Source organism: Cricetulus griseus, chromosome 2, assembly GCF_003668045.3.
Source record: "Cricetulus griseus strain 17A/GY chromosome 2, alternate assembly CriGri-PICRH-1.0, whole genome shotgun sequence".
Lineage (NCBI taxonomy): Eukaryota > Metazoa > Chordata > Mammalia > Rodentia > Cricetidae > Cricetulus > Cricetulus griseus.
In genome coordinates this window covers 98185874-98211457 of record NC_048595.1, presented here as the reverse complement: position 1 = coordinate 98211457, position 25584 = coordinate 98185874, and the positions used below count along the sequence as shown (strand labels likewise).

General features: G+C 43.5%; 1 protein-coding gene across 1 annotated transcript in view; it reads left to right on the top strand.

The window, feature by feature from the left end:
* Frmpd1 (FERM and PDZ domain containing 1) overlaps nt 1-25584 on the top strand; it is a 53370-nt gene that overhangs the window by 9126 nt on the left and 18660 nt on the right. Inside the window, exons 2-6 of the mRNA XM_027403179.2 lie at nt 4718-4875; nt 5757-5859; nt 9014-9059; nt 17418-17525; nt 21504-21599. Coding sequence (XP_027258980.1) covers nt 4718-4875; nt 5757-5859; nt 9014-9059; nt 17418-17525; nt 21504-21599 — 511 coding nt within the window. The remainder of the gene's footprint in view (nt 1-4717; nt 4876-5756; nt 5860-9013; nt 9060-17417; nt 17526-21503; nt 21600-25584) is intronic.

Sequence of the window (25584 nt, the reverse complement as noted above, 5' to 3'; positions counted from 1 at the left end):
TATACACCCAGTAAGCCCTGTCAGTTACATGTTGAAGACTTCTGATGCTTCCTACGAATTAGAATTTTCACTTGATGCTGTGAGAAATACACAGGTTGGTTTCTACTTCCATGGAAGTAGAGTCATGATATTTGTGTTAAATGGCTTTCAAAGGTTCAGGTGCTCTGCGGTCTTTAAGCCAGGAATCTGAGGAGGAGAAGACATTTCAACTGGACTTGGCTTGTGCTGATGACTTCGTGCAGGGTTAGTTGGAAGAGTGGAAAGCTAAAGAAGGTTAAAGCTAATGTAGGTGGGGTGCTCAGGCTAGAGTGAAGGTCTGGGAAGGGGCATAGGCCAGTAGATCTGCCAGCACTTGAAGACTGGGGATGGGGGACATGGGGGCAGAGTTTACTTGTGTTCTGTGAGTTGTGTGGGGTGTGTGTGAGCACATATGCGCACGCAAAACAACCACTAGCTCATCCTTAGGGATTCCCAGTCATAGCTTAGAGATTGTTCTCTTTATAAAAGCAAAAATACCTCATGTGTTTATCATGAGGGCCAGGTAAGTTATGTATAAAAATATATTCAGCACGCCTTTGTTGATGGCTATCTTCCTGCTGTTACTACTACTGCTATTATTATTCCCATGAAAGACTGAATTTTGTTTTCTTCTTTTGGATTTTTGAGACAGGGTCTCAGGTAGCCCAAGCCAGACCCAAATCTATCTTCCTCTACCTCCCAAGCACTGGAATTACAGGCATGTGCCACCATGCCTGGATTTAAGTTTCTAAATTTATTTTTTAATCTGAAAGAATTCCTAAGCCATATGGCATTAAATCTATGTTTTAATCTGGCACTTTTGTTTTTCTACATTTAATTCCCCACCCAACCCCAGGAACCCAGTCTGACCCATACCGGGTTTGCTTTCTTTTATGCCTTCAATGACAGTTTCGTCTTCCACCTTCAGTAACCCTCTCTGACCCTAAGTTAATGAGAACACGCCACTAATTTTGTTAGTTGAGTCCTCTGGTGCTGTTTTCTGACTGCCTAGCATTAGTTCATTAACAATGCCTGGCACTGAATATACCTTCAACTAATCTGTTTTTAATGAGTTGTTGGAGTCTTTCTGTGCCTGTGTTTTGCTTTATCCTGCAGCACCAATGATTTCTTTTGTAGCCCTGGAAAAAACTGGGGGTCAGAGAGATGACTCAGTATATAAAAAGTGTTTGCCCTGAGAGCCTTCCTGCTTGGGTTCAAGCCTCAGAACCGAGTAAAGATGGAAGAAGAGAACCGACCCCACAAAACTGTCTTCTTACCTCCATGTGTATTCAGTGAATGAACACACACACATATACATACACACACATATACATACACACATATACATATGCATACACACATACATATACATACACATACATATACATACATACACATACACACCACACACACATACATATACATATGCATACACACATATACATACACACATATACATACACACCACACACACATACATATACATATGCATACACACATATACATACACACACATATACATACACACACATACATATACATACACACATATACCTACACACACATACATATACATACACACATACATATACATATGCATACACACACATACATACATATACATACACATACATATACATACATACACGTACACACCACACACACATACATATACATGTACATACACACATATACCTACACACACATACATATACATACACACATACATATACATACATACACATACACACCACACACACATACATATACATATGCATACACACATATACATACACACATATACATACACACACATGCATATACATACACACATACATATACATATACATATACACACATACATACACACCACACACACATACATATACATACACACACACACATATACACACACATATACATGCGCGCACACACACACTTAAATGAAAATGAAGAAAGGTGATACTTGCCCATTCTCTATGCTTATTTCTCTTACCATTTTCATCCCTGGTTAAATGTTCTAAGCTTTCTTTTGTTACATTAAATAGGCATAACTATCCTTTGCTTTTTAGAAAACACAGATGATTTTTTAAGGTTATTTTATGTGTATGAATATTTTATGTGTATGAATGTATGAATTTTATGTGTATGAACATATATCTGTATATATGTTCACTGTGTGTATGACTAGGGTCAGCAAAGGCCAGAGGGCATCACATTCCCTGGAACTGACTGGTCACAGACAGTTATGAGCTGCCATATGGGTTCTAGGAACTGAACCTGGGTCCTCTTTTGCAAAAGTAGCCAGTGCTCTTAACTGCTGAGCCATCTCTCTAGCTCCAAATGTTGAGAGCTTTCTCTCTGTGTGTGTTTATGTGCATGTGTGTGTTTTCATGCATGTGTGTGTTTGCATGTGTGCGTGTGGAACCAGAAGTTGACATCTGGTATTGCCTTCATTATTACTCTTGTTTTTTGATGCAGTGTCTCTCACTGAACTTTAGGCTAGACTGGCTGGCTAGCAAGTACCAGGAATCTGTTCTTCTCCACCTCTCCAGTTCTTGGGTTGAAGGGTTATCAGGGTTTATGCTGCCTGGCTTTATATGCATCCTGGGGAGCTGAATTCAGGTCCTTGTTCTTTCCCCACTAAGCTGTATCTCCAGCCCTTAATTATTGAATTTTATTTCCAGTGTAAAGTATATTACTTATATTTAGAAAGACCTTTTATAGTCTGGGTGGTTGTGTGTGCCTACATGCATATGTGTGTGTGTATGTATGTATGTATGTATGTATGTTTGTATGTTTGTATGTGCATGTCTTCCTGTGTTGCTCAGGATGACCTTGAACTCCTAGGCTCCACTATCTTCCTGTCTCAGCTTTCCAGCAGAGAATGACAAATGTGTTTTGTAGCCACTTTATAGCTTTAAAGCCTGGAGAGATGGCTCAGTGGTTAAGAGCACTTGTTGCTCTTGCAGTAGACTGGAGTTTGGTTCTCAGCACCCACATTTGGGTGGCTCACAGGTACATGCAAATCTAACTCCAAGGGATCCAGCTTCTTCTTCTGACCCCAGGGATACTTGAAGGTGTGTGTATATACACAGAGATATGCACACAGGACACATAATTTAAAATTTTTCTGAGACAGAGTCTCAAGTAGCCCATTATGGTCTTGAACTCCTGATCCTCCTGCCTCTGCTTCTCAAATGCTGACATTGAGGGCGTGGGCTGCTGGGCCTGGCATTTTTGTTTTTGTTTTGAAGCAGAGTGGTTGCATGTAGCTCAGGCTGTATGTTAACTTGAGCCCCTCCTGCCTCAGCCTCCCGAGAGCTGGGATTATAGGTGTACTCACTATGATTGGCATAAAGTTTGAGTTTTTAAATCCAGATCAGCTATGGATTTAAGCCAGCACATTTTTTCTTGATTTCCTGAATTATGTCTCTCTTGAAGTAGGTCTCTCTGTTTATCCTCCCTCATGGTAACACATGCACAGTGGGTCTTGGGTTGTCTCTCCAGAATCATACTGTGCCCATCCATCAGTGGGCTCCTCAACAGATAATGCATGGGGTCCAGAAAACTGGCACTGGGAGACAGTGTTTAATACTTCTCAATTCTTGGTGGGACTTTGAGGTCATTATAAATGACAGAGTCCAATAGGTAAGGTCCTGTTGCATCAGGCAGCATTCTGACAGTGTTTAGTAAACAGACAAGAATCAATTACAGACAGTCACTGCAGAGGCCTGAGGGAGCTGTTACTTCTCCACAGTCCTCTTGTTTATAGCAATGATAAACATCTCTGCTCATCATTCTCTGCCCTTCCTCAGAATGAACCGCTGAATGTTAGGACCAAAAAAAAAATCATTTACTGCAGTCAGATGAAAAATAGTTTGGGGATTTGCTTTTAGATGTAGAAAGAATTATGTATTTTTTAGAGAGACAGTCCTTGCTATCTGGTATTTCATATAGAAATCCTTACAGTTACAAAGCTTAGCAGAAAAAAAATGCATTATGAAGCAAAATAGACAGACCGTCTAAGAACATCCATCTATAAAATAAGCCATTGCCAAACATCTAAGCAGAATTCCTCTGGGTCTGGAGAGATGGCTCCGAGGTTAAAGCACTGGCTACTCTTGCAGAGGACCAGAATTTAGTTCCCAGTACCTGTGTTATGTAGCTCACAACCTCCTGTAATTCCAGCTCCAGGGAATCCAGTGCCCTCTTCTGGCCTCCATGAGTCCCCACACATGTGTGCACATACACACATGGATATACACAGACACACACAAAAAAATCAAAATGAAACCGTTAAACAGAGTTTAATGCACCTGCATTCCCCGTGTTTTTACTTCTTTACTCAGGCAGTATTCCCTACTGGAATGTCTGTCCTTCTGGTCATTGATTCTCTGTAGTCTAGAACCTGGGCTGTGTCACCTCTCTGAACACTTGGAAAGCAGGGGGAGAAAGATATCAAGTTTGAGGCCAGTCCAGACTTATAACCATACCTTATATCCCAAAGACAAGTGCTGAAGATTTACCTACCACAGGCAAGACCCTGAGCCTCAGGACTGAAAGAAAAAGCCTGGTGTCTACTTAGCCTCATATCTTTCTCTGACACCCCTGGGGCTGACCCTGTTGGTAGCCACCTTTTGGAGTTCTGCTTTTTCTTTTTTTTTTTTTTTTTTTTAACCTACTCCTTCTTTTCTAGGGCTAAAGTTGCTGCAGCTGATGGGCCACCTGGGAACCCAGCCCAGGCTCTCACGACAGTGAGGCACACAGTAATACTAGACAAAGATGTCCTCCTCCAGAACTATGGATTTCACATTTCTGAGACACTTCCTCTCACAGTGGTGGCTGTCACAGCAGGTAGGGGCTGATGGGGAAACATGAAAGAATCTTGGCCTCTTAGGGTAAGTAGTAGCTTCTCCTCCCCCTCTGTGGCCTGTAAGAAAAGGCAGAAAATGCTACCTGGGAAGCTGGAAAATTCTGACCTCATTCTGTCTCTGGCTTTTCACCTGATTTTTGTGCCAGAATGAAGTGGCCCTGGGAGCATTCACTACTCTGAGCCCCAGGCTCCCACTGGCCTTGGCCCAGGGCTCTCCACTCCAGTGGCTTCCAGGCCAGTGTCAGAGGCAGGGAAGGTATTTGGATAAGCTGGTCCTCCTCTTTGAATCCTGCATGTCCAGGCTGTCAAGCTTGGAGGGAGGGAGGGAGGGAGGGAGGGAGGGAGGGAGGGAGGGAGGGAGGGAAGGAGGGAGGGAGGAAAGGAGAGAGGGGGGAGGGGAGTAATAGAAACTATTGATTTGTTTTCACTTGGGTCTCTGAAATACAGACTGTGTGAAATACAGCTATAGTGTGTATGTAGTGCCCGAAGGAGAGGAGCAGGCTGGAGAGCCTGGTGCTTGCTTTCGTGCTTGAGCTATGTGTTGGTGTTGGATTTGAGGCTGGTTAAATATATGTTAATTTCCATTTATATATGTAGGAATGTACACACACTCAATTCCTTGGGGGAATAGAACAATCCCTTGGCCAGCTGTGATGCTTTGGACGCTTCCGTACGTTTTCTTTCTGTGGACAGTCTCCACCATCTATTGAAACTGATGGAGAATAGCTACCTTTCCTTATAATGAGGAAAATGACACTCCACAGGAGCCAGTGCCCAAGGGACCTAGGCTGCTATTCCAAGGTACACTGTGACTTGTCTCAGCTTCTGTAGCCTGAGCAGTTACCTATTTTCTGTCCAACAGGAGGCTCTGCTCACGGTAAACTGTTCCCTGGTGATCAGATTCTCCAAATGAACAATGAGCCGGCTGAAGATCTGTCCTGTGAGCGAGCGGTTGACATTCTCAGGTACTCATCTGTCTCCCAGCATCCAAACTGCACGGTGATCAAAGAGCAAAGCTGTCCTTAGGAGTGCCGTGACTGGCAGGCCCTGTTTTCCTTTATAGCACCAGCAATAGCGTTTTGGCTATGGTTGTAGTATGGTCTGCTGTCTTACACCTGCCTACAGAACTTTAACAGGCATAGAATGCATATTTATCAAACCTTCACTATGCCAGGACTCCATAGTAAGCACTATGGGTAGTGTACTTGATGGATACTACATTGGCCCGGTCCTCTAAGGTAGTGTATGCCAAAACTTGAACTAAATAGATGCCAGTATGTTTGCTTGTCTTTAATTCTGTCACTGTCTTCTCAAGTGTTCTTTCTGTTAACAACAGCCTGTCTGGCATATATATGATTTCATTGGTATGAGTGACACCTACATCTCTCTCTTTTGTGTCATTGTAATTTACATGAATGCTTCCTTCGCTGCTCGGACCTTCCCAAGGGCAAGACAGATGTGCAGAAGATACTCAGTAAGATGAGAGACTGTGTAACTCTGAGAACCAGCCACCAGGTGGACAAATGACAGTGAAGGGAGGGGCAGAGACTAAGACATCACGTCAGGACATGCAGGCTTTGGCTTTTAAATTTGCTACTCAACGCTGTTTCGTGATTTTAATATTAATACAAATGAGAAGCAGAGTTAAGTGAGAGTAGTATGTGCCTTTTTGGGAGCTGGCTGGCCTGGCTTTGTGGGTACACTCTTCCGTGAGCATATCCCAGTGATAGATAAGACCCACAGCCAGAGAAGGAGGGACTGAAGATGCAGAACCCTCAGGAAGTGCAGTCCTACTGTGGAGACAGACAGAGTTCAAGTTAAGATTCACAGCAAATCTATGAAGCCAAACCACGGTGTTGCTTCAGGAATGCCAGGGGCTTAATTGAGTCTGGGAAGCAGGCAGGAAAGGATTCGATAATTTTAAGTAAATATAGGAACTTCAAAGTTTGCTTTCTGAGTTATTGGGCCGTTTTCCCAAGGAGGACTGCTTCCAACAGATTTTTCTGTGCTACTAGTACGTCTGTCAGTCTTAAACTCCAAGGGATCAATGAATGTATTTATAACTTTAAGCCACGGTCTAGAACTGGGTGTTTAGGTAACAGTTGGCCCCTATCTGCTCACTGAGCATCTAGTCTGGGCAAAGAACCCTGGGAGGCAGAGGCAATCTGCTCCCCAGCCACTTACAAGCCTGTGCAGGTCCCTGTGTGTACACCCTTCTGGGATGAGGATGAGCGGGGCATGAGAAGCAAGGCTACAAACACAGGAGACTCCCAACTTAGGAGGAAGCTACAATTTGACAAAACAGAGAAGAGTCCAGAAATATTTCACCTGTACCTTTTTCATTTTATTTATCTATTTGTCTGAGACCAAGTCTCATGTAGCCCAGGCGGGCCTCAAACTCACAGGACCTTGAACTTCCCATCTTCCTGGCCCCACCTCCCCAGTGCTAGGAGACAGGTGTGTGTTACCACATGCAGTTTATGGGATGTTGAGGATCGAACCCCGGCTTTCTGCATGCAAGCCCCATGCCAGCCTCTGCTGCAGGACCTTTCTTCCTGGGTAGAACTTGGGTGCTGGTCTGGATAAAATAATAAACTGGGACAACAGGATGGGGATCAGAGAGTACTAAACACTACCCTTTGTCTTGAGAAATGTTCTGGGAGGTAAAACTCACACTGTGGAGGATCAGGGGTACCAATTCAGTGAGATCCAGTATCATTCTCCCCAAGAAGGGCCACCATGGTGGCCTTCTGACTGAGGTGTGTTATAACTCTGCTTGCTGTGCATGTGGGAACCCCAGCATGCATTGCTGTTGTAGCTTGGTGACCTGTGTCTGAAAGAAGTGTATATTTTTTTCACTATTTTCATTATAAAGGGTAAACAAACAAAACTAAAGTAACCGGACAATAATAGCAACGAAATCTCTGTAATTTCTCCAAAGACCTTTGAGGCCCAAATATCCTTTGTAGAGCATCCAGACCTTGGATTTTTGTGATTTGCTTCTGAAAAGGCCTGAGCTCACATGAACTGGAACAGAGGCAACCCCAGACAGTGGGAATCCTCAGGCTGAGCTTAACCAAGGAATGATGTACCTACCCACCTCTCCACTGGCCTAAGTGTTTGCATTGCAAAGAAGTCAAATGAAAGTGTGCAAACTGCTTCTTTTTGTGGGTAGGCATGGCAAGGCAGGGTGGAGATCTGCCCCAGCTCCTTGGTTCTTTGTTAAAGAAAGAAGAGGTGTGACAGTTACTTGTTTGTTTGTTTGCTTTTGAAATCTCCAAGATAATTTGAGATAAAAAATGTCTATTCGATATCTTGATTATATGCTTTGGGCTCACTGCAGTGACTGTGTGTGCCCAAACACCACAAAAGAGGTGGCTTTTAGCTGATAGATGTTATCGACAGAAGAATGTTTAGCCTGTGTGTTTTGAAATAATTAAATTGCCTGTGTTGTCACCATGCTTAAAGAATTATCTAGCCCATATTAACTGCATGAGTTCTCTGCCATATGAGACTAAAGGAAGAGCCTTAAAGTAGTGGCTGTGGAGTGTTCACATGGCAGAGATGGGTATCCAGGCAGACAGAGCGCTCTCAGGTCCTCTTTAGCTTTGCTGAGCCCAAGAAGCCTTTTTAAAGAGACAGCTTTATCATAGTGTGCCACACATACACACCACAACACAAACAAAAACACACTGCACACACCACATACACATCACACACATACACACACACACACACCACATGCCACACAACACACACACCATACACACATACCACACACATACACACCCCACATACCATACACACACCACACACATACACACCACATACACACACATACCACACACATACACACACACACATACACCACACATACACACCACACACACACACACACACACACACACACACACACACACACACACACACACACACACACACACATACCACACACATACACCACACATACACATACCACACACACACACACACATATACACATACCACACACACACACATTCTCCCATACCACACACACACACACACACACACACACACACACACACACACACACACAAATGACTGAATGTTTTTCTTTTATCCTTTTCTGTTTTTCAGGGAAACTGAAGATGCTCTTTCAATTACAGTTGTTCGCTGCACATCGGTAAATCTCTTTTTTTGTCCTATATGTTAGTTTTAATCTCCCTGACCCTAAGACTCTGATGCTTCTTGAAGATATACCTTATAAAATAGGGCAGAGGGTGGCAGCTGCCAGGCAGTGGATGGCTAGTCAGCCAACATGACCTGAAGACCTCCTGGCCACAGGGGCCGTGGAGGGAACAGATGTGGCCCGGACCTTGGGTACCTGTATTCAGGGGAGGAGACCGTGTGTAATGCAGAGTGAGCTAATGGAGGGGACAACAAACTGGAGCTTCAAGACGAGCTTGGATTTGGACAAGTTCCTGCTTCCAGTTTTCACTGAGTAAAATGGTGGGTGACAGTAACTGCCTTGTCTGAATAATGGATCATCCAAAGCACCAAATGAAGAGCCCTCTGTGACAGTTTTATGAGCTGAGGCCCACCACAAGGTAGGATATAGTTACAATGAGACAGAAAATGTCAGTCCTGATCACCAAAGGGGCCCTTGGGAAACTCCTGGGATGAAGTTGTAAGAGAAACTCACCAGGGAGGAAACATTGACAAAAAGTTCACCTTTTGAGAATTTAGCTACACTTAGATCAGAAAAGGAGGAGGGAATTTTAATAATATATTTAATAACCTAACCCAATTGATTATACATTAGATTAACAAGAAAATACAGTAACACCCCCTGTTGTGGAATATTAGTTGAAGATATGTTACATTTGTTTATGCTGTGGAACATTTGTTTAATGATCCAAAGATGTGTTGCGTTCTTTAATGCTGCATTTGACTCTGTGAAGCTGTGATACTTTGCCTGTCTAAAATACCTGATGGATCTAATGAAGAGCTGAGCAGCCAATAGCTAGGCAGGAGAAAGGATACACGGGGCTGGCAGGCAGAGAGAGTAAATAGAAGGAGAACTCTGGAAAGAGAAGACTGAAGAATGAGAAAAGAAGGAGAGAGGACACCAAAGGCCAGCTACCCAGCTACCCAGCCAGCCAGAGTAAGAAGTAGAGAAAGGTATATAGAATATAGAAAAGTAAAAGCCCAGAGCCAAAAGATAGACAGGATAATTTAAGAAACGCTGTCTAGAAATAAATCAAGCTAAGTCCAGACATTCATAAAAAAGAATAAGCCTCTGTGCTTTATTTGGGAGCTGGGTGGCAGGCCCCCAAAGAGCCAAATGAGTAAACAAACCAAAAACAAACAAAAAACCACAGCCCTCCCCAATTAAAAAGGAAAAAAGCATATAGGTATGGATGTGGAGGCTTACACTTAAAGTCCCGGCTCTCAGGAGACTGAGAGAAGAGGACCAAATGTTTGAGGCCAACCTGGTTTCAGAGCAAACTCCAGGCTATCTTAGGTTATATATGAGACCCTATTAAAAAATACACAAAACATATTTTTAAAGCTATAAAGGTTCCTTTTCCTGGATATAATTTAAAATAAAAACTAAGTTGGGTGTGGTGCCACACACATTTTAATCCCAGTCCTCAGAAGGAGAGGAAGGAGGGTCTGTGAGTTCAGAGCCAGCCTGGTCTCCATAGTGAGTTCTAGGACAGCCAGGGCTACATGGAAAAGGCCAAATCTCAAAATAACAATAACAAAATTACTATGTGTTGAAGCTGTGATCAAGGTAAAATTTATAGTCTTAACTGTTTTTGCTATTTAAAAAGGAAAAACATCAATTAAGTATTTGATGAAAAGAAGTTGGAGAAAAAATAAAACTAATAAAATAACTAAGTGTAGTGGTGCATGAAATCGTCAGGCGGAGGCAGACAGGTCAGAAGTTCAAGGCCCACCTCAACTACATACTCAGATGAAGACCAGGCTGGGCTATATAAACCAACCAACTAAATGATTAAAGAAAATAATAAAAATCAAAATCGACATCTTATAGTGAATCCTCCTGCCTCAGCCTCCTGAGTGCTGGTATTATAAGTGTGTATAACTACCCTTAACATTTTTACATAGTTGGGATACAGGCAGCCTTATCACTTACCATATGGTGTTACAGAATATATATTGCTGTCATGCTTGATGACCGGAGTTCAGTGCCTGAGACCTAGATAGTGAAAGGAAAGAGTCATTGTGTGTGCAGACAATAAATAAATATAATTTTAAGTAAATTAAAATAAGAGATAACCTGGGTGGTTGACCATCAGACAATTGGCTGTTGAAGAATTTCCTGTGCATATGGGGATAGGAAGAAGCACAGTGGAAGAAATGGCCCTTAGTTGTATGAAAATGTAACATTTTTGTGGTCCAAACATTCCATAAACAAAGTACTAGACTCCTCTCCTTGTTCAACAAATGTTTCCTTTTATTTCTTGGGAACAATGGGGGGAGGTGAGAAATCACCCAATTAGGATTAAAATGTTTGCTATAAATATGACAAGCTGAATGTTCCATGCACACTAAATGGAGGCTTTTCTATTCTGACCAGAGTCTGTTTATGAAATAATGTGAACCCAATACAAAAATGGAATGGCTAATCAGTGTAAATAACAGTGCAGGTGGTAAGCCATTCTTTTTATTTAGCTTATTATCATCTCAATGGGAAGCATCTTAGTCTTAATTAGGTGGGGGTTTCCCACAGCAATTCCATGAAATGGACAAAGTAAAGCACTTGGTTCTGTGAGGCAGAGAATGGCACATAGCTGTCTTCCTTAAAAACTGAAAAGTAGGGCCTGGAGAGATGGCTCAGAGGTTAAGAGCACTGACTGCTCTTCCAGAGGTCCTGAGTTCAATCCCCAGCAACCACATGGTGGCTCACAACCATCCATTATGAGATCTGGTGCCCTCTTCTGGTGTGCAGATGTACATGGAAGCAGAATGTTATATACATAATAAATAAAATCTTTACACACACACACACACACACACACACACACACACACACACACACACACACAAAACTGAAAAAAATGTCTATGTTGCAGTACCAGACTTTCCAGGTAGAATGTGAGTACCATACTCAGAGGAATCTAATTCTGGACACCAGGACTCCTGAGAAATGCCCTGACCATGGGCTGACCTTCCAGGCCTCCATCAGAAGTAATCCAAAGCATTTTACAGACATAAGCAGACATGACTTGCTTCAACAAGGAGGGATGGTATTGCTGTGGTCATGATAGAGTCTTGGGATCCTCAAATAATTGAAATGGGTTAGGAATTATAAAATCCAAAGCTAGAACATTAATTTCTGCTTCTTACAGCTACGGCACAGAGTTTATGGGAAAATATATTCTGCCTTAAAATTTGCATTTTAAAAAGTATCATTGTAATTTTTCTTAAATTATGTGTATGAGTATGTGTCTGTGTGTGTGTTTGTGAAATGAATGTGTGCACAAGGGAGCTGGAAGAGAGGTATTGGGTTCTTGGGAGCTGGAGCTACGGGCAGTTATGAGCCACCTGAAGTGGGTGCTAGGAGTTGAACTCTGGAGAGTAGCACGAATTCTTTTGTTGTTGTTTCTGAGACAGGGTCTCACTATGTGGCTCTGACTGTCCTGGAACTCTGTGTAGACCAGGCTGGTCTTGAAGCCAAAGAGATCTGCCTACCTCTGTCTTCTAAGTGTTGGGATTAAAGGTGTGCAACACAGAGACTAATGATGGCCTGGACTCTTAACCACTGAGCCATGTCCTCAGCCCAAGTCTGAATTCTTAAATCAATTAAGAATAATCAATTACATTAATTATTTTAGTATTAATGCTAACAGTTAACATGTTACATAATTTTTACCAGAAGGAAATCCTACAAAGCAAACTCTACTCATTATCCACCACTTTGCAGATACAGATGCTATGGCCACACAGTTCACTGTGTAACACCCAGAGTTGAGCGAGGATGGGTTTATTTCTAGGGAGTCAGACTCCAGAGCCCACACTTACTTACTAAAATGATGCTGTTTGGCCTTCATACACCTTGCTGTTTTCACAAAATAATATTGAGTGTCGTTTTATCACCCTTGGCAAAGGTGCTGCAAAGGTACAAAACAACTTTTCGACTAGTCATTTTTAAGATTCTTTTCATAAAGGGAAAGTCAGAGTCCCCTTTGGAGTTCTTAGTTTCATTAATTAAAGATTTTAAGAGTGAACTCTGATGGAAGCACAAGAATGGTTTTATTAGCATTTAAAAGAAAAGCCCTGGGGCAAGCATGCTTCAACCCTCTGCAGCCACCTAGAGGAGGAGCATGGAGAAGAGAAGGGGCAAGCCATACCACTGCAGCCTGTCCTGTGTCTGACCGCCATGCCAGCTGCAGTGGCAGGGAGGGAGGCTTTAGAGAAAGTGAAGGAACCTCAACATTGCAAAGTGTTAAAGAAAGCATGCTTATAAAAGGAAAAGGAAACAATGCTCTTCCTGAGGGCAGACCTACACCCCTCAGGGTGTAGGGGCAGGGATTCTGGGAGGGAAAAAGAACAGTATCTCATTAAAGAGATAATTATACTAGCTTGTTAGTGTGGCTTAAGGTGAGCAGCCCTTCCCTAGGTGGACTTTAGCCAGTGATTGAACCAGCCCAACTGGAACTTAAGTCTACCCAGCCCAGAGAGTCCATTCTTTTGACCAGAAACTAATTAATTTCTTCCTTCCTTCTTTTCGGTTTTTAGGGTTTTTGTTTGTTTGACAGTTTGTTTGTTTGAGACAGGATTTCTCTGTGTAGCCTTGGCTGTCCTGGAACTCACTCTGTAGACCAGGCTGGCCTAGAGCTCACAGAGATTCTCCCTGTATCTGCCTCCTGAATGCTGGGATTAAAGGAGTGCACCATTCAGGGCAGAGGCAGAAGCAGGCGGATCTCTGCAAGTTCGAAGTTGGCCTGGTCTTCAGAGCATGTTCCAGGAAAGGCTCCAAAGCTACACAGAGAAACCCTGTCTAAAAAGAGTGCACCTCCACGTCTAGCTGACATTTTTTTCTACTCTAACACTTTTAAACATTAACTCTGCAACAATAACACACATTTTATTAGCAAACCTAGGAAGAGTTCAGAACTCCTAGGAAAAATGGTAGTTCCTATCCTTCAAATTGTTCCTTTAAAATATCAGTGCACTTACACAGGTGATTTAAAGAGTATAACTGATGTTGGGTACCTGGTTTGCAGTGCTGACTTGCAGATGTGAGAACACAGGAGCCGCCATGTGGCTTTTCCATGACAGATGAGGGTGCAGTCTTTCTCAGTGCAGTCCTGTTTCCTTGTACCTCCCACTGACTATGCTAATTCAAAACCATCTATTTTATCTGAGATAACTCTTCTGAGATTTGGCAACATGGTTTTTGTGTCTTCAGATGGAACCATTACTTCTCATAGGTGTGTTTTTATGACTTTTCACTCTGCTAATGGTTTTCTGGATGGATTGCAATTTTGTAGTGATCTTTGCTGTAGTGGTTTGAATGTAACTGGCCCCAATAAGCTCATGGGGAGTAGCACTGTTAGGAGGTGTGGCTTTGTTGAAGGAAGTGTGTCACAGCGGACGTGAGCTTTGAGGTCTCCTTTGCTCAAGCTTCACTTAATATGACATTCTGTTCACTTCCTGTTGCCTGAAGATCAAGATGTAGGACTCTTCTCTAGCACCATGTCATACCATGATGATACTGAACTAAACCTCTGAAAACAGAAGCCACCCCAATTAAACATTTTTCCTTTATAAGAGTCACCGTGGTCATGGTGTGTCTCCACAGCAATAGAAACCTAAGACACTTGTAAATGGTGTCATCCAGAAAGGTTCCACCAACAGCCAAAGAATGCTCCTTGGAATGAAGGATGTGCACCAAGAATGCTAGTGGAGCTCAGGAGTGGATTAACACTTGGCAAGGCCAATCACACTGTGTTGGGTTGGGTGAGATTTGTGGTCAGTGAAATACTGAGCTGGTTTTCAAATGAATAGCTTCTAAGCTAAGTCCACCATCCCATGCTTGTCCAATTGATTATCCCTCCCCCTCGGAGTCACTCTTCCTATTAATCCCTGTCAGGTCATGTTGCCTTGGCTGGTGTTTTGGCTGTGCTTTTATAGTCCTGAGTCTAAAAGGCTTATTTGTACAGTTGCCAGCTATAATCATCGTTCTTTCTTGTCAAGAAGCCTCATCTTTTCAGGTCTCTTCTACTTCTAGTTCTCAGCCAGATAATTTTCTTTAACACATTCCAGCTCTGGGCCTAACTCTTAGGAGGTTGCCCTCCCTGGTGTGAGGAACAGTGATTGCCTGCTGTAGATCCCTGCTCTCTCTCTGCCTCTCTTCTGCTCTGTCCTTGGTTCTCCATTCTTCTGGGTCTTTGGTGGTACCACTTCCCTGATGCTTTGAACACTCACTGTTGACAGCCCTGTCCCTCTATGCTCTCTTACACTTGCTCTTGGGTTTTCCTGGTCTTTGACTCACAGCTTCTCCTAATTCTCACGGATCTCATTCAATTTCTGTTGATGACCTCCTACAGTTCTACATTCATAAATTCTGTCTCTGCCTTCATCCAAGGCATTGCTAAGCACTAACAAGAAGGGTTAAGCCAAAGGGAGCCTGAGTTACTTAGATAGAAATCAGGACTTATAGCTCAGTTTTAGATCCCTTGTCTAACAGGAACAAGGCCCTGGGTTTCATCCCCAACACAGAAAAGGAACATAAAGGAAATAAAGAACTATTTAGAGTGCAGATAAACCATTGCTGAATCCACCTAAAGGCTCTGCGTCTGGCCTTCCCCTCCGCAGAGCTGTGAGAGAGATTATTAAATGCTTTGCAAGGTTGAAGGAATTCTGCAATATCCACAGGACTCTAGCCATCAGTCTAGAATGCTCTCTTCTAAAGAGAAATAAACTCTGTTGGCTCTGACTCATCCTTGGTAACTCCTTAGTCATCAGTGATCAGTGTCCGAAACTCCCTACATGTCTCTTAGATTTTTATGAAGAATTAACAGCAGGCTTTCCAGTGTGTGCTTTTCTGAATCTTTGGTGTTTGTTGTAGCAAATTTGATAATGGCCATCTGTAGTCTTTAAGTATGTCTTCCTTTCTGTGATTTTGGGCAGTGCCAACTGTGGCATAGTCTGGTTCCATGAGCACCTAGATTCACCTGGATGTGAGTCTTAAGCTTACTCAAGTAGTCTAATCATCTCATCACTAGCTTTGGATTTCAGCTTTTTCTTTTCCTGTTTCTTTTATTCCTTCGGATTGAAAAACCAAGAATTTCTACATGTCTTGCTTCCTGGGAGCAGAGCTATGCTTCCTTCTCATGCTAGAGTTTTTGTTACTGTTGTGGTTTGAGCAAGCTATGTCTCTGAGATGCTGAATCAGAGTTTTATGTCCTGTCACACCAAGTAATATCACAATTATCAGTTTCAGTGTCATTTGTTCATTTCGTGTACTTCATGTATTGGTGTGTTGTTACCTAAGGACATGAACTTTGCTTCCAGCAAGTTCCCCATTGCCATTATGTATCTCTTCCCTCAGCTACATAGAACATGGTCCAGAGTGCCATCTTGGGATTCTTATACACCACAGACACCCTAAAGGTTGGCCTAAAAGACCATCTACAATGATGAAGGGAATGTGGGGCTCTAGCTGGGAAATACTCCATTGAGCAGGAATAGTATGTCTGGTTGGTCTAATTCATATAAGACAGTGCTCAAGTGTCACAGTTTGACCTGATATGATCTCTATAAGGGGTTGTCATTTAATCATACCAACTAATGTGAGTCTTTCTGCTTCTGGAAGAAGAGAGTGCCAGTCACATGCCACAGAGGCCAGAGCATCAGGGAACTCTGTCTAGCTCCCATATGTGTGCATGGAAAGACTGAAATTCAGAGAAGGTCCAAGAAAGCCAAAGCCATCTGCTTATTTTTAAGGTTTATTTATGTGTATGTGTCTGTCTATCTGGTGTGCATGTGTGTGCATGTGCATGTGTGCACATGGAAACCAAAAGGGCTTAGGTTCAGGCTTTGTTACCTAAGAGCTAATACCCGAACTCCAGTCCTAATGATTTCATGATTGCACAGCAAGCACTTTTATCATGAGACATCTACACACACACACACACACACACACACACACACACACACACACACACGTCCATTCATACGAATTTGTGTTTGATGTTTTCACAACTCCTGAGGTAGCAGTTGGCTTGGATTTCAAGTCTTCCCCTCTGAGTCCTCTTTGTCTTCATTGTTACCACTAGTGTGCTGCCATTTGGAGTTTCCAACTGTTCAGACACAAGAACATTGTCTAGGTTGGATTCCTTAGATTCTAGGAAAAGAAGTCTTTAAATAGGGTACCCTCCTTTTGTGTGGGCTTGAATGAATCTATAGCAGCCATGAGGCTTTTTTTTTTTTTTTAAGAAATGAGAAGATGAAAACAGATTTATGACTGTGCTGTTCCAAAGTGTGTTATGTTAACATCTTCCAGGGGGTCCCCAAGTCATCCTTCTTGACTGAAGAGAAGAGGGCCCGGCTGAAGACCAATCCTGTGAAGGTGCACTTTGCTGAGGAAGTGCTGGTCAGTGGGCACAGCCAGGTGAGGTCACTGGTCAGGGATGGGAGTGTTTGCTGAAGTGGACAAACTGTCTTCTAGCATGTTCCTCCCCAAAACTCTGGAATCTTACGAAAGAATGCATTTGCTGGAGGCTTATGTACTTCCTCCATGAGGTGCCTGCAGACCTGAACCAGGGAAGCTGGTGAGGCCTGGGTTATGGGTGGGATGAGGGACAAACCCGGAGTGTGGCTGCCTGGTATTCACCAGCTCCACTCTCCTCCTGTGATATTCCTACTGATTCTGGTTCTCATTATGAATGAGCTTATATTTGAATGGAAATATTAATATATTGCTAATAATGATGGTGGTAACTAGAATTGCTGTTTTGATTTTTAAGAGCTCAACATCTGTTGATAAGAGCCCAGCGTCTTACTGAACATCTGTTATGAACTGTAAATCTTTCTGTGTCAAACCCTAATCACCACCATATCCTGTAAAGGAGGAATTGTAACAAAAGAAGAAAAAGGCTTAGATTAACAGAATTAACTGTTAAATCACACAGTTAAAAAAAAGACAGGAGCGTAGGTCTATGTGGCTTCACTTTTGTTTCTTCCTAGACATGCTCTCTAGTCCTTTTTGATATAGAGAGAGCCAGGGTTGATGGGAGAAGGCTGGGAGTGTGGTGTCAGAAGACATGTTTGTTAAGGGAAAGTTGGATCTTCAGATTGATTGTTTTAAGATTTATTTTTATTTATGTGTATGTATCTGTCTGTATATAGTGTGTGTGTGCGTGTGTGCGTGTGTGCGTGTGTGTGTGTGTGTGTGTGTGTGTGTGTGTGTGTGTGTGTGTGTGTGCCAGTGCACGCAAGCGCTCGCGCACATATGCTCATAGAAGTCAGAAGAGGGCATTGGATCCCCTGAAGCTAGACTTACATTGGTGAGTACCCTGGGGGTACTAAGAACTAAACTCAGGTCCTCTGCAAAGAGCAACAAATGTTCTTAACCACAGAGCCGTTTCCCAGCCTGAGGTTGATGTTTTTAATATTTACTTATTGATTAAAGATATATTTACTCATAATTTATAAAACACCTGGTAATTCTTGCTATTCTGAATCCAGCAATCAGTATAAGATTTTAACACTTTCAAGTCTAAACTTCTGTCATCCAGAGAAATTGAAGGAATGGGGTCCATGGCCATTTAAACAAAGATCTAGTTGACCTGGTTAAGAAACAGCCCAGGACAGAGAGAATGAAGGCACCATGGGTGTGGACCAGGTAACCTGGACTGTCACTTTAAAATGGCCATCATCCCCAACCCCCTGGTATCTGTCCTGAAAACACAAGAGGAGGACAAGTTTTGAGACCCAGACTGGCTACTGAACTCGTTAAGGGTTTTGTTGGGGGTGGGCAGTTTAGAGGACCAGGGATCCCCTAAAGTGACTCTGGGAAGCTTGTGGGTTGGGATCCAAGAGCCGTTTATAGGCATCTGTCCAGCCATCCATGGACGAGGCAGTGAACCAGTGAGTGCCCATCACTGTGACCTGCCTGTTCTTCCTCACAACCACGCAGAAGCTGATGACACCGGTTCATCTTCCCTTGGAAAATGAGAAGACAGCTGTAAGAGCACACATCATTCTAGATCAGCGGTTCTCAATCTTACTACTGCAACCCTTTAATACAGTTCCTCATGTTGTGGTGACCCCAACCTTAAACTACCTCATTGTTCCATCATAACTAATTTTGTACTGTTATGAGTCATAATGTAAATATCTGATATGCAGGATATCTGATATTTGACTCCTGTGAAAGGGCCATTCGACTCCACAAGGGGTTGCAACCCGCAGGCTGAGAACCATGTTCTAGATTGTTCTAGAGTAGTAAAGCCAAGCCTTGGAGTTGGGTCTGGCTTGACTCACAGTTAAAGAGATGCAAAGGAAACTGTTACAAAGTGATGAAGGTGGTGAGCTGCCAGCTCATTAGCAAATGAGCACAAATCAGAAAAAATGTCAGCCTGGATGCTGAGAAAAGAGCTACAATTGTGCACCCATGAGGGCTTTGTGAGATAGCTTGTAAAAGTATGGGGGTGGTGGAACGAGACACAGCTCAATGTCTGCTGGGAAATAGGGCCAAGACATCTCACTTCTCTCTTCTATAAATTTAGAATATAAGGAAATTCAAATGCATACACTAAAAGCTGTAGTATCAGGATTTTAAATAACTAAAGCCAGAAAGATGCTATGTGTCTAGAATGGAGAGATGGTTATTTCAATTCCAATATTTCAGTTCCTTTGAATATCTTAAAGCCTTTGAAATAATAAATAGAAAGCCTACATAAAAATCATATATGAAATGTAGAATAAGAATAAAAGAATGTAGAATTGGGCAGAGTCTGTTTTTTCAGCTCTCTAAACTGTATAAATTTAGATAAAATTTGAAAAAGCTTCAAAGAAGAACAAATGGCGGGAGCTACATGATGTCAGGGCTGTATTTTTTTTTCTCAGCCTTGTAAATCTCACATTATAACATACCAAGGAGAAAAGCCCGCAGGTGGGAAATCCAAAATGAGATTTCTATACCCAGAACCAGAAATGCAAAATGACAGCAGAGGGGGCTGCTTGAAATCCCACACCTTGGCTGAGTGTAATTTGGTTTGGAGTGTGTCTTAGCTAGGGTTTCTGTTGCTGTGATTAAACACCATGACCAAAAGCAGCTTGGAAAGTCAAGGGTTTACTTCAGCTTACAACTCCATCGCTGAGGGAAGTCAAAGCAGAGACCCAGAGCAGGAACCTGGAGACAGGAGCTGAAGCAGAGGCTGTGGAGGAATGCTGCTTTCTGTTCCTTCCCCTGCCTGCTGAGCCTGCTTTCTTATACACCTCAGGACCACCTACCCACCAGAGGAGGAATGGTCTGGGCCCTCCCACATCAACCATTAACCAAGAAAATGTACTAAGGACTTGTCGACTCTCAATCTGATGGAGGTGTTTTCTCGGTTGAGGTTCCTCTTCCCAGATAACTCTATCTGTGTCAAGTTGACAAAAAACAACCAGGACAGACTATGACACTACCCTTACCTCCATAAATAAAAACACTGTATCCAAAAAAAAATCTAACTGAGCTATAATATTTCATACTAGAAGACTCTAGATTCTCACGGGGAAAATGCTGTCAGGTGTTTTTTGTTTTGTTTGTTTGTTTTGTTGTTTGGTGGGGGGGAGATTGAGGAACTTCCTTACCCAGTTGGAATTTCTATCCAGATTCTCCATAGAGATACATAGATAGCCCTGGTAATCCTGGTTCAAATCCTGGGAACTTGAGAATTTCTCACTGTCAGCTCAACTCAGAGGTCATTTAGATCCCCCCAAATGCTGCCCTGCTCCCCTGCTCCCCTGCTCCCCTGCTCCCCTGCTCCCCTGCTCCCAGGAATCATGACTGGTATGGAGTTACTAAAGACTAGCCTTATGCCTCCACTCCTAGAGCCCTGTAAGAGGGCAGGGTCCCTAGGAGAGGTGATGGTTGGGGTCAGTGGAGGTGCAGGGTTTCTCTTTCTGCCCCCTGCTGATGCTTCACTGCAGAACTCCAACAGTAAAACAGGGAGGCACTAAAGAAGCTTTCCACTTCTACTGCCACCTCCATTCCTCTCCAGCCCCACTTGGAAGGGTCTGAGAATCTCAGAAAGGCCCTATGTGAAGAGCACAGAAGATGACAAATATCAGTCGTCATTTTTCAAATGGCCCCCTAAGGGTGGCAACCAATAGATACACATCAGTGAATGGTTGTGAGCCACTGCCAGGCTCCTGCAGTGCTCTGACAGGGCAAGCCTCACCCTTGCTTTCCCACTATTCATGGCATTGAGCAGCTCTCATGCATGTTCCTGGGCAAAGCAAATCTTTCCTCCCTGCAGAAATTCTCAAATGCTAACAAGCAGCAATGGGCTCTCCAAAACTGGCAGTGCCAGGCAGCTGGTACTCCAGGAGCCAGAAGAGTGTGTCAGTGACATAATACCATCCTTGTGTTTTCCAGGGGAACTCTCTGCTGTGCATGCCGAATGTGCTCAAGGTGTACCTGGAGAATGGACAGACCAAAGCTTTCAAGTTTGAGGCAAACACAACTGTGAAGGTATTAACAGTAAACCTGGACCCTTCTTCTTTAGAGATGTTGCCAGCTTAATGGACTGCCAGGCATCTTGCCCTCTGTCTGCCTTGGTGGTGTGCCCGCTGCAGTCTGAGTACCTATGACAAGATAAGTACTGTACTATCTCACTTGGTTCCACAGCCACCCTGAAGGATGGTCCTTTTGTCACTTCCTGCAGGGGAGGCTCTCAGGATTCCCAAAGGCAAAGTAGTTTGTCCAAGGTCATATTATACCTCCTATGCCTTCACCCTTAACCACCAGGCTTTCCTGCCTATTGTCTCTACCTCCACCTGTTACCCAAATACCAAATTAGCTAAACACCATGTGAGAACAAGCCCAGGCCCTTGTATGCTCTTATACAAAATAAACGCTCCACTGTAGATTCTCTGAGAGGGGTGATTGAGCCTGGTAAAGCTTGATTGAGCAGGAGCCTTCAGTCAAGTTTAGAGAGGGTGGGCATGCCCGAAACTCCAGTCATTCAGAGCAAGGTAAAGTGAGGCTGCAAGAGATGGGATAAGTAAGTCATGCTTGTGCTATGTAGCATGCATCTTTCCCGTGCTGGCACCACGTCAGCCCAGGCATGGAAAAGGAAGTGCAGTTGAGCAGCTAAGAAGGGCAACCAAGATTTCCACAAGGGCAGATGGAAGATGAGGTACACACCAGGAAAATAGGCCTTATCAAGGGAAGCAAGCAGGAAGGGGGTGTAGCCATGGAGGGCCTCCATTGCCAGACAGCACTGTCCAGAGATAGGAGAAATGGTTCTAGTTGTTCTTGAGCATAGAAGGAAGAGGTGTCAGAGGATGCAGAGAGAAAGCTAGCTATTTGAGTTGTTTTTAAAACATTAAAAGCCATAAGAGCTGAATGTGGTGACACCTGTCTTTAATTCCAGTACTCAGGAAACAGAGGCAGAAACATTTCTGTGAGTTCAAGACCAACCTGGTCTATATGGTGAGTTCCAGGACATCCAGGGTTACATAGACATCTTATACAAACAAATAAAAGGCCACAACACACACACACACACACACACACACACACACACACACACACACACACACACACACACACTCCTTACCTAGGAACATACCTAATATTTTGCTCTGGTACCTTCTTTTGGCAATTTCCCAAGGTACTCCAAATTCCCACCTGTTTCTACCTTAGTGTGACTTAGAAGATAGAGGAAGCCCTTTGGAACCCAGGACACTCCAAAGCCATTGGAGGAACAAGAGGGAGAAATGGATGTGTTTCATTCATGCCAGCCACTCTGCTGAGCACTTCCTTGTGTACTATCTAATTTAACATCCGGTTGACCTTGGGAGGTCACTGACTAGCGCTATCCCCACTTTGTAGGTAGGGAAGCAGGCCCCATAGGTTCCCAACTTGTCATGATCCACTGGCTTATGACTGACATCAAGCCGGCTCTGTTGCTGAGCTCTGGGCTGGGCTTGCCTCTCCCCCATTATTCTGCTTCAGAAGGGAAGTTTTGTGAGTGAATTAGGCAGGGTTCTACTTCTGTCATCTTCGATCAAAGCAGTGTGGATGAGGGCAAGTAAACCTTCAGTGGCAGCCAAAAATACCTCAAGGGGATTTACAATAAAGGTTGCTATCACAGAGGAATTAAGAAGATAGAGTTATGACAGTGAACAAAGGCTTAGCCAGTATAATACTGGCTAATCTTATCTGCAGTAGCCAAATTTGATAAAGCAAGTCTTTTAGTGGTAGTTATAGACAAATTCTACCAGTGGAAAAAAGAAAACCCAGTGAGCTCATCAGGGACTTCTTCTGCCCACTCTCACCAAGCGAAGAAAATTCTTAATCAAAAGACTTCTTTCTTGGGACCAGAGATACAGCTCAGTTGGTAGAGTTTTTGCCTAAGCCGACATGCATCCCAGCCCAGAGCTCAGCAACAGAGCTGGCTTGATGTCAGCCATAATGATGTCAGTTAGAGCAGCCGTTCCCAGCCTATGAGCCACAACTCCTTTGGGGGTTGAATCACCCTTTCACAAATATCAGATATTTATATTATTTTTCCCCAAAAACAGGGTTTCTCTGTAGCTTTGGAGACTGTCCTGACACTCTATAGACCAGGCTGACCACAAACTCAGAGATCTGCCTGCCTCTGCCTCCTGAGTGCTGGGATTAAAGGTGTGAGCAACCACTGCCCGGCTATATTATGATTTTTAATATTGACAAAATTATAGTTATGAAGTAGCAATGAAAATATTTTTATGACTAGGGGTCACCACAACATGAGGAACTTGTATTAAAGGGTTGCAGCATTAGGAGGGTTGAGAACCACTGCCTAGATCTGCAAGATAAAAGAGCAAACAATAAATGTTTTGAAGTCCACTGGGTCACTTACTCAACTTTCCTATCACTGTGACTAGCATGGCTCATGAATTTTAATGACAAAATTAGCAGTGAGCTGGATTGGTTCCATGGCTGTGGTTTGACATCTCTCAGGATGGAAGGTGGAAGACTAGGGTGGCAGGAGGGTCCATTGGACAGCACGTTGCCAAAACAGGAAATATATATGGGCTTTCAAGGCAAGGGAAAGATGGGAAAGGGGACTGACAGAGTCAAGAGGCAGGCTTGCCAACCAGTCAAAAAGCAATAATGCAGACCAGTGAAATGCCTCAGCCAGTAAAAGTGCTTGCCACCAAACCTGGCAAACTGAGTTTGAACCTCAGAACCCACAATGGTGGAAGAAGAGAACAGATACCTGTACATTGTCCTCTGACCTCCACAGGTACACTGTGGCATGTGCACAACCACAAACATGCACAGAAAAATGAGTGAATATGATGTAACAAAATAAAAAAATTTGCATAAATTGAGCAGTCAGTCTGCAATGCCAAAAGTATGTATGTCTATATTTCATAATTGTAAAGTTAAGAAAGAGTGATGGGGCAGCCAGGTGGTGGCGGCGGCGCATGCCTTTAATCCCAGCACTCGGGAGGCAGAGGCAGGCGGATCTCTGTGAGTTCGAGACCAGCCTGGTCTACAAGAGCTAGTTCCAGGATAGGCTCCAAAGCTGCACAGAGAAGAAACCCTGTCTCGAACCCACCCACCCCCCCCAAAAAATAAAAAGAGTGATAGGGCTTTCTGTCATAGTAAGCACAATGCCTGGCACACAGTAGGTGCTGAATTAATGCTGTGGAATTGCAGAAGCAGATACCCTCTTCAGGACTTAGTCACTGGTTTGGTTGTAGAGGGTAATGGAACTGATAGTGAAGAGACTAGGAGTCAGGAGTCACAGGGAGAAGGTTTGGGTCTTACTAAATCTGAGGTTCTGATGGCAGTTTTATGGTGCCTTCACGGTGGCCACTCATCAGGTGGCACTTTGCTGAGCACCTCCTAGGCCCCAAGCATTGGCATGTAACAGACCCCAGCTGTGCTGCTAATTATGTCAGCTTGACACAAGCTAGAGTCATCCTAAAGGAAGGAACCTCAATTGAGAAAATTCCTCCATAAGAGTCAACTGTAGGGCATTTTCTTAATTAGTGATTGCTGGGAAAGGGCCCAGTCCACTGTGGATAGGGCCATCCCTGGGCTGGTGGTCCTGGGTTCTATAAGAAAGCAGGATGAGCAAGCCATGAGGAGCAAGCCAGTAAGCATCTCCCCTCCATGGCCACTGCATCAGCTCCTGCCTCCAGGTTCCTGCCCTGTTTGACTTCCTGTCCTTTGATTATGAACTGTGATATGGACGTGTAAGCCAGATAAACCCTTTCCTCCCCAGCTTGCTTTTGGTCATGGTGTTTATCACAGTAATAAAAACCCTGACTAAGACTCCAAGTGAGGTTTACACTGTCGGCGAGTTGCTGTCTATTAGGGTAAAAGGTAATGAACAAGAAAACAAATGCTAGAAGTGAGCATATGTAGAACACTACCCACCAGAGAGTGTCCTAAGTGCCTTCTATGGGGAAATGACTGCATACAGCAGTCCGGTTGATAGATGTTGATGTTCTCC